General features: G+C 45.0%; 1 protein-coding gene across 1 annotated transcript; it reads left to right on the top strand.

The window, feature by feature from the left end:
- Positions 1 to 2,774: 2,774 nt before the first annotated feature.
- LOC122244873 (uncharacterized) lies at positions 2,775 to 3,762 on the top strand (the record flags this gene model as incomplete). Its single annotated transcript, XM_086535643.1, has 2 exons — positions 2,775 to 2,993; positions 3,471 to 3,762. Coding segments are annotated over 2 exons (489 nt in total), but the record flags the coding sequence as incomplete, so codon positions are not given.
- Positions 3,763 to 10,459: the final 6,697 nt, after the last annotated feature.

The following is a 10,459-nucleotide window of genomic DNA, read 5'->3' as shown; positions in this document are numbered from 1 at the left end:
TCTTCGTCCTCCTCCTTCTCACTTCCCTTCCTTTTCCTTCTCCGCCTCTCCCTCTTTTATTTTACTTTCTTCACCCTAAGATTTCTTCCTTTCTTTGTTCTAATCTTTAGTCTTCCATCCCTCTCTCCCACTAGCTTACCCCCCTCCCCCCTCCCTTCCACCCTCCAGATGACACCTTCTTCTTCTTCTTCCTTTCTTCTTCTTCTTCTTTTTTATTTTTCATTTTACTTCTTCCTTCTATTAATAATTCCGTCTCTCCTTCCAACATGCAGGGAGAGATGAACCTGACCTGACCTGACCCCCTACAAAATACTTCCAGGGGTACCTCGAATGCCCCATTTAGCCTCCTCCTCTTCTCTCTTCGTCCTTCCCCCCCCCCCCCCTTCCATTAACCTGTCCTCCTCCTCTTCTCTCTTCGTCCTTCCCTCCCCCTCCTTTAACCTGTCCTCCTCCTCTTCTCTCTTCGTCCTTCCCTCTCCCTCCTTTAACCTGTCCTCCTCCTCTTCTCTCTTCGTCCTTCCCTTCCCCTCCATTAACCTGTCCTCCTCTTCTCTCTTCGTCCTTCCCTCTCCCTCCATTAACCTGTCCTCCTCCTCTTCTCTCTTCGTCCTTCCCTCTCCCTCCATTAACCTTTCCTCCTCTTCTCTCTTCGTCCCCCCTCCCCCTCCTTTAACCTGTCCTCCTCTTCTCTCTTCGTCCTTCCCTCCCCCTCCTTTAACCTGTCCTCCTCCTCTTCTCTCTTCGTCCTTCCCTCTCCCTCCATTAACCTTTCCTCCTCTTCTTCTCTCTTCGTCCCCCCTCCCCCTCCTTTAACCTGTCCTCCTCTTCTCTCTTCGTCCTTCCCTCCCCCTCCTTTAACCTGTCCTCCTCCTCTTCTCTCTTCGTCCCTCCCTCCCCCTCCATTAACCTGTCCTCCTCCTCTTCTCTCTTCGTCCCTCCCTCCCCCTCCATTAACCTGTCCTCTTCTTCTCTCTGTTTCCCCCCCTCCCCCTCATAACCTTTCTCCTTTCCTCTCTCCGTCCTGCCCTCTCCCTCATTAACGTTCCTCCCTCTTCTCTCTTCGTCCTTCCTCCCCCTCCATTAACCTTTTCCTCATCCTCTTCTCTCTTGTTTCCCTCATCCCCCTCCCATAACCTGTTCCTCTTCTCTATCTTCGTCCCCCTCCCCTCTTTTACCTGTTCCTCCTTTCTCTCTTCGTCCTTCCCTCCCTCCTTTAACTGTCTCCTCCTTTCTCTCTTCGTCTTCCTCTCTCATTAACTGTCCTCTTTCTTCTCTCTTCGTTCACCCTCCGCCCTCCTTTTATCTGGCCTCTTTCTCTATCTTCGGTCCTTCCTCCCCCTCCTTTAACCTGTCCTCATCTCTTCTCTATTCGTCTTCCCTCTCCCTCCATTAACCTGTCCTCTTCTTCTCTCTTGTCACCCTCCCCTCTTTAACCTGTCTCCTCTTCTCTCGTCGTCCTTCCCTCCCTCCTTTAACCTGTACTCCTCCTCTTTCTCTCTCGCCCTTCCCTTTCCCCTCCTTTAACCTGTTCCTCTCTCTTCTCTCTTCGCCTTCCTCTCCCTCCATTAACCTTTCCTCCTCTTCTCTCTTCGTCCCTCCCTCCCCCTCCATTAACGGTCTCCTACTCTTCTCTCTTCGTTCCCTCCCTCCCCCTCATTTACAAACTGTCCTCCTCTCTTCTCTCTTCGCCCTTCCTATCCCTCCATTTAACCTTTCCTCCTCTTCTCTCTTCGTCCTTCCCCTCTCTCCTCCATTAAGCACTGGTCCTCCTGCTCTTCTTTCTTCGTCCTTCCCTCTCCCTCCAGTTAAACCTTGATGTGGACCCTTCTCCTCCTACTTCTCTCTTCGTCCTTCCCTCTCCCTCCAATTTGAACCTGTCCTATCCTCGCTCTTCTCTCTTTCGTCCTTCCCTCTGAGCTGACCTCCATTAAACCTGATCCCTCCTCCTCTTCGTCTCTTCGTCCTTCCCTCCCCCTCCATTAACCTGTCCTCCTCTCCCCTCCAGAGTGCCCCCAGAATGCCTTCGATTGCTCCAATAAGTATTTTAACCCTCGATTTGTTTTAATCGAATTCCTGTATCTTCTTTTCTCCTTTCATTCATATCCTATCCTCTTTATCTCCCCTTTATCAATTTCATTTCTGTCCCTCTTTGTCTCTTTTTCCGACGATTCCTTCCCTCCTCTTCACTAACGCCCTCCTCTCCTTGCCTCTATGAATGCTCCCGCTACGAGGTTCCTTTGAAGGTTGGCCTTAAGTTTATTATTGGTTAGTTTATTTTTTTTTTTTTTTTTATATTGATTTGTTTTTTTTTTTTTTTTTTTTTTTTTTTTTTATGTTTTTAGTTTGTTTTTTTGTTTTTATTTTTTTTTTTTTTTTTTTTTATTGTTTTTTTTTTTTTTCTTTTTTTTTTTTTTTTTGTTTTTTTTTTTTTTGTTGTGTTTTTTTTTTTTTTTGTTGTTTTTGTATTTTTTTTTTTTTTTTTGTGTTTTTTTTTTTTTTTTTTTTTTGGATCGACTGCCTTTTCCCCTATCTTTGACTTCTCCGTTCTCCATTCTTTCTGATTTCCAGGAGGCCATGATCTCTTCTCTTCCCCTTGGCCTTCTCCTTCCAATTCTTCTTTCCCTCTCTCCGCCCCCTTCCCTTCCCCTCCTCCAGAATGCCTCCGATTGATCTATCAAGTAGTTTTTACTCTCCTCCTCCTTCTCTTTCTTTTAATTGTAACTTCGCTTCTTACTTTCACTTCTTCCCTCCCCCCCCCCCTTCCACTAATCCGCCCTTCACCCGCTCTCCCTCCAGAGTGCCTCCAGAGGTACTTCGAAGGCCCCATCAGCGTGCAGGACCCTCATTTAATATCCCTTGTGAGGGACGAGTACCTGGTTCCTCCCCCTGAGGACCCCGACCGGACGCCCCTGGACATCTACCAGCCCCCGTGGAGGAAGCTGTTGGACTGGTCGACCGTGCAGGAGAATCTGAAGGAGATATGGCAAGATCAGGTTTGTGTTTCTTGGCTCGGCGATAGGATCCACTGCCCAGACTCAGCCCTGGTCCCAGAGTCACGTCCGGACGCCCAGTCTCGCGGTTCGGTTACTTTACAGTGACATTCCACAGGATTTTCTTGTGTCTAGGCTGCTTGCAGAGCGCTTTTCATCGTGTTATAAATGCGTGATAATAACTAGGAAATTTCGAAGACGATTATAGACTAGAGATCCTCATTTGCTGGCTTGTGGATTAGCATGATTCGCATACACACACACACACACACACACGCACACGCACACACACACACACACACGCACAAACACACATACACACACATACATACACACACACAACACACAACACACACACACACACGCACACACACACATATATACACACACACACACACACACACACTTACCCAGGCTTGCTGACGCCGCTGCCTCTAATCTTTGTTCGCGCGTCCCCTAACGAGCCACGCTTCCCCGCAGCCTCCGGGTACCTTCGTGGAGGTCGGCGCCGTCGACGGGGATTTCATGAGCCAGACGCTGCTCCTCGAGAAGAACCTGAGCTGGACGGGCCTCCTGCTCGAGCCGGACCCGAGATCCTACAAGATCCTGCAAGAGCGGCGGCGCAACGCGTGGACGTCTCCCTTATGTGTCCTCTACAACACTCCCTCGCAAGTCAGTCCTTCGGGCGGGCGTTGCTCAAAAATCTCTTGTTTTAGATTGCAGAAAGATAGAGATGATCACAGATGGTAGATCGGTTAGATGATTTCGAGTGGTTCTTTGAACCGGAAGAGGCTTTTCTCCCTTCGCTCTCTTCTCTTCTCTATTTTCCCCCTTTTTTTGCTCCTCCTCTCCTTTCAGTTCCTCCCTTCTCTTCCTCTTTCAAACTCGCTTCTCCCTTCTCCTCCTCTCTCACGAGTCTCACCTTCTCTTCCTCTACTGTCAATCTCTTCTTCTCAGCCTCCATCTCCTCCTCCTCCTCCTCTTCCCCCTCCTTCTCCTCTTCCTCCTCCTCCTCCTCCTCTTCCCCCTCCTTCCCCTCTTCCTCCTCCCACTTCTCTTCGCCCTCCTTCCTTCCTCTTCCCATTTCTTTTTCTCTAACTTTTCCTCCTCCTCCTCCTCTTCCCCCATGACCTGTACCCCCTCGGGGACCTGAATCCCTGCATGACCTTATACCTCTGGACCTACATGTTACCCCTACTGACCGGCATCCCCCCCACTGACCTGCACCCCCTCGGACTGCATCCCATCTGACCTCGTCCATCTCTGCACCCTGCATTCCCCCAATTGACCTGCACCCCTCCTGACCTGTCTCCACTCTGACCTGCACCCCATCTGACCTGCATCCCCTCTGACCTTCGTCCCCTCTGAGCCTTGCATCCACCCCATGGACCCTGCACCCTCTGACTTGTACCCTACATGGACCTGCCAGCCCCTCTGGACCTGCGTATCCCCTCTGACCTGTACCACTCTGACTGCATCCCCCATGACCTGCACCCCCTCTGACCTGCATCACACTCCTGACCTTCGTCCCTTGACCTGCATCCCCCCATTTGACTGCACCCTCTGACCTGTACCCCTCGTGAGCCTGCACCCTACCTCTGAACCTGCTATCCCCATTATTCAGGAAGAGTACTGGTGCGCGCTCTCGCGAGAGGGACCTGCCCGCGCACCTTCTCCAGCCTGCTGATGGCGAGGAGCAAGTTGGAGGTAACGACAGCTCTCGGGCGCGGCGGTAGGTCAAGTGATGCCGGCGATGAGGGGAGTTGGGGGGGGGGGCGGGGGCAGGAGGAGGGGGATGAGAATCGGTAGGTGATGCGTGGGATGGGTGATGGTGAATGAGTGTAATGGTTGATGGTGATGTGGGGTGGGAGATCGTGGTGATATTTTGTAAGAGGACGATGATGTGGCGTGATAGTGGTTAGCGTGTGATGATGATTAGGGGGCGATGGGATAGTTTGGTGGCGCGCTGGTAGATGAGGTGGATGGTGTATGGTACTGGGAATTGGTTCGGTGGTGGTGGAATGCATGATAATGATGATGCATGATGATGATGATGGAAGTGGTGAGGTGTCTGTCTTTAGGAGGTGATGTGGATGATTATGATAAAACGCATGTGGTTGAAGAGGATTATTGAATGAGTAATCCTACTTATTATTGTCATTGATGTCCATTATCACTTCTTTATATTGTCTACTATATTGTTTTAAAATTATCTTATAATTGTTAATGGTTGATCATGTATCAAAGTTAGTTTTATCATTATCATTTGGCTAAACAGTAATTAAATTTATGTGAATATCTATTTTTACTTTATGTGCTTATTGGGCTATCTCGTCAAGATTACGCAAGATCATTATCTATAATCATTGTTATTATACTTAGTTACAAGGTGATCATTTAATTTATCATTATTATAACGCATCTTGTCATTCTCTGGTTGATTTATTGTCTATAATATCATGTCATGTATTAGCTTATGGAGAAATTGAAAGACATTCTATAATGCTTTGCATAGTTACACAACACTTCATGTCAATAGAACTAAAAATAAGGTACAATATACCACAGTACAATATTCAATCCTGGAAACTCTTTCCTTTTGAATTATAAAACCCTATTTGTTTTGTCCTCTTGAGATTATAAATCCTTTTTTTTCCGTTGGTGCATTATAAATCGAACGAGCTGATGATTCGGCATTCAGCATATGGCGCTGCGTCCTTTCCCTTTCTCAGCAATCTTTGTTTTTATTGCCATGAGTCACTGGGCTGTCTGATTCTTTTTTCTTGTTTACTGTTTCTATGTCGCGATGTCATGCGTTTCTGTGCATCGTCGTGAGGGTGTTGCAGTGTTTCTGATGGTTAGTTGTGAGTGGTTCTTTTTGGGTGAAGTTCATTTCTGTTGTTCTGGGGAGTTGTCGGTGTACTAACTGGCATTTCTTTTTTAAGATTAGTTTTTTTATATATATACTATACATAGATATTTATTTATATATGTATATATATATATCATAGATATATTGAGCATATACATGAACGCGCATAATGATTTTATTGTATCTTATAATATCTACTATATCTATGTGATATATATGTGTGTGTGTTGTGTGTGAGTGTGTGTATATATCTTATTCTATATATCTGTTGTTTGTATCTATCTACTATATATATATATATAATCTTAAATATAAATATTAATATCGATTTTATTCTATATTGTGATTATCTATTTATATATAGTGTTGTCGTGTTTGTGTTGTGTCGTTTGGCTAGTGTGTGTATATAATATTTATATATTATATACTATATATATATATAGACTTTTTATATATATTATATATACGCATATATATTTATATGATATTATTTAAATACTAATAATAATCAAATTATAGTCATGTATATCTATATATACGTATATATATATCAGTATTATATATATCATATGATTATATGGTTGTGTGCTTGTGGGTGTGTGTGTGTGTGTGTGTTGTGTGTGTAGTGGGTTGTTGTGAGAATGGTTTGTGTGAGCTCGTGTATACATATATATAAATATATATATTATATTGAATAAATATATATATATAGATATATATATAATATAGTATTATATATATATGTGATTTTGTTGTGTGTGATGTTGAGTGTGTGTTGTGTGTGTCGTAGTGTGTGTGTATATACATATATTATATATAAGTATATTATATATTATTATATATATAATTTACTTTATTATATTATAGTATATATATATATATATATAGTAGGTTTATATATACATATATATATACATATATGTATATTATATATACATATATATAATTTATATATTTGTACGATATATAGTTATAATTATATATATAATATATATCATATATATGTGCCGTGTGTGCTGTGTTGTTGTGTCTTGTGTGGTTGTGTGTGTGCTGTTGTATGTGTGCCACAAAAACACACACATACATATAATACAAAAAGGAAGAGCGAGTGAGAAAGAGAGAGAGAAGAGGAGAGAGGTGTAGAGAGAGAAGAAGGGAGAGCGATGTGCGAGAAGTATGACTCCGAGGAGAGAGAGGAAAAAAAAGAAAAGCGAGAGAGAGGAGAAGCAGAGGAGGCAGGGGGGAGGTGCAAATAGAGAGATAGAAAAAAAAAAAATCTCAAAACGAATCCCAGAGAAAGTGAACATAAATTTCATCATTAAAGACCGCTCTCCTCACCGTCCTACCTCCCTCCTCCCATTGAAAACCCCCCTGCCCCTCCTCACTTTGACCCACCCCCCCACTCCCCTCCTTCCTCCCCCCAGGATGAGGAGCGTATTGGGGCAGCCACATTTGGGTTGACCTGTGTGGTTCCTCTCTTCGTGTGTCAATCCTTACGGGACCGCAAACAATGACCCAGCTCTTGACCTGCTGACTATCGCGAACGGGGTGTATGGTAATTTGAGAAGAGCGGAGAAAGACGAGAGCAAAAATCATTCAAAGGATCTGTCATCAGGTCTGAAGAAAAAAAGAAGAACAAGGAAATGAAAAGTTCGATTGTTAAGGTGAGAAGAAGGCAATACGAGGGATAGTGTTCATTTTTTTAATAACGCCATGTCTGATCCTTCGTTATAAAAGAGGAAAAAAAAAAAAAAAAGAAAAAAAATAAAAAAAAAAAAATTTTCTTGAGGTGGGGGAGAAAATATTTGATATTTATATCGTGACATAAATTAATTTACCTACTGCCCTCATATATGTTTGCATTTCTCTTTGTTCCATTTCTTTACAATATTCTCATGTACTATTTAACTTTTCTATTGCCTTTATTTTCTCCCATGAATTCTTGATCCGTAGGTCTTCATATCCCGCGCATTAATTCGGCATATGTTCAGATTAATATTGACTTTTCTTTGCGCGATCTCTTATTTCGGATTTATTTACTTTGGCCTTGCACTACTTGTATTCCCGATTGCCTTTGGGCCTGCGCTCTCTATATTTCAGATTAATATTGATCTTTGCGCTCTCTTATTTCGGATTACCATTTTGGCCTTGCACTTCCACTTTGTATTCTCCAGATTGGCTTTGGGCCTGTCTGCGCTCATCTGTTATTTTCGCAGATTGAATATTGATCCTTGCGGCTCTCTTATTTCGGCATTACTTTGGCCTTTGCGCGCTCTGTGGTTATTCCAGATTGATATGGGCCTGCGGCTCTCTTATTATCAGATTGAGTTTGACCTGCGCTCCTCTCTTAATCAAAACCTCCATCTGATTCCCGTTTCATTCAACACTAACTAGTTGTGGTCCCATTATTATCTATCTAGGATATCTAACCATCTAAGAACGGCAGATACTGTGCGTAGTGCTTTAAAAAATGAAAGATAAGATATATACACACACACTACAAACACACACACAGATATATATATATATCATATATTATATATATATAAATATATATATATATTAATCTATATATAATATATATACATATATATTATATTATCCTCCTCTTCCATGTAACCCAAGACGTCACCTGTCATTTACCGAGGGTGCGCCTGTCAGCGACCTCTTACCCCGCATTCCGTGCTAATCCTCGAATGTGTCCATTCACGATGCCTGATATTAAAAACTGTACGTCAAGAAGTCCTATCTTTCCTTCAGCCAAGGTACGTATAGTCAGAGTCCTGAGGCACTGCCAGGATAAAGATCCTACTATTACGATTCAGTGGATAGAGTAGGACGTGTCGGTGTCTTATGCACTCTGCTCGGTTTTCTGACGTGTGTGGATCTAGTAGATGCTTGATAGTGTGTGGCGGTGGTAGTGAGCGGGATGTATGGTAGGGTGGGGGTGGGAGGTGGTAAAGGTTAGGTTGGGAGGGTTGTTAACTATGGTGATAGAGGTAATGGGTAGGTTGTGTCGTTGGGTTGGTGGGGGGGTTTATTGGTATGGTGGTGTGAGCGGGGAGAGGTGAGGCATGACTAGACCTGCATACGAGAGAGTGAGAGTAGGGTAGAGGGGCTTTGAGAGATTGGTGGTTGGCTTGTATTGGGTTGGAGGGTGGGGGGTGGGGTGGCGTTAACAACTAGCCTTAGCACGTGCCTTCAGAGTCATGTCGTACCCACCCCCCCCCCCCCCCCCCCCCCCCCCCCCCCCCCCCCCGGCGTTCTTTTGTTACTGTGTTGAATTCTCTCTGTTCCTACTCTCGTCTGCTCGTCTCTGTTGTCGAGCTTCTCTCTCTCTTTGTTGTCTCTTCATCTCTCATCGTCTTCTATACTCTCTCTCTCTCACTATTTGCTGTGTGTGTGTGTCTTATTCTCTCTCCCTGTATCTCTACTCTTCTTCCCTCTCTATATCCTCTCTCTCTCTCTCTCTCTCTCGCCTCTCTACATCTCCCCTCTCTCTCTTTATCTCTCTCGTCTCTCGCTCTTTCTCTCGCCTTCTCTCTCTACTCTCTTTCTCTCTACGATACTCCTCCTACTCCCTCGTCCTCTCCCTCCCCCTCTTCCCCTGTACTCTTCCCTATACTCTAGCTCACCGCTGTTTCTCCCTAGCTCTCCTTTTCCCTCCTCCGTTTTGCCCGTCTCTGCGCTTCCGTTCGTCTTCTCCTCTACTTTCCTCCCACGCCCTCTCCCTCCTCTATTCCTTTCTCTCTCTCTCTCCTCCATCTTCTCCCTTCGCCCTGCAGTCATACAGACCTCCTTTCCCTCTACTCTCTTCTGTTCTCCTTGCACACCTCCCTTAGCCTCCCTATTCCCTCTCCCTTCTCTCTCTTTCTCTTTTCTCTTCCCTCCTCCTTTCCCTCTCCCCTCTATGTGTCTTTCTGCCTATCATCCGTCCTTTCCCTCCCTCCTCTCATTTGCCTACTCTGTCTCTCTCCCTGCGCTCCGTCCGTTTCCGTCTCCCTCCTGCGCTCCCTCGTCCTTTCTGTCTCCCCTCTCCCTCCTTCCTATCCAGTCAGCACCTCCCTTTCTCCCTCCTTTCTTCCTTTCCCGTCTCTCTCCCGTTCGTTGCTATTCCAGACTACGCCAGCTCTGTCTCCCGTTCGACCTCTGTGCTCTCCTGCGTCTCCCTCGTCTTCCCTCTCGTCGCCTCCGCTCTGCGCCTCTCTTCCAGTTCTGCTCTCCTCTGCCCTGCCTTACTTTCCCGTCTCCTCAGTTCCTGTGTAATCCAAAACAGCAGCAGTGTAACATCTCTAGCAGACATTGCAATCGGAATACGAGATTACTGCTCTCAGAGCGAGTACCAGCTGCCAGTGAAGATTACCAAGACTGAATCCACACATAGAGTTTCAAATCTCATATATATATCAATAGATATAACAATTTGATATATATATCAAGTTGTATAAAGATAAAACTTCTCTATAGTTCTCCCTCTCCCTCTCTCCCTCTGACCTACTTCCCATTCCCTCTCCTCTCCCTCCTCCTTCCCTCTCCCTCTCTCACTCTCCCTCTATCCCTCTCCTCGTCCTTAGACTCCCTGCGGGCGCCCTCTCCC

Source organism: Penaeus japonicus, unplaced genomic scaffold (genome assembly GCF_977035675.1).
Source record: "Penaeus japonicus unplaced genomic scaffold, GWHDUDI00000001_assembly GWHDUDI00001713, whole genome shotgun sequence".
Taxonomy (NCBI): Eukaryota; Metazoa; Arthropoda; class Malacostraca; order Decapoda; family Penaeidae; genus Penaeus; species Penaeus japonicus.
The sequence above is the reverse complement of the archived record's forward strand: the minus strand, read 5'-3'. Positions and strand labels throughout refer to the sequence as shown.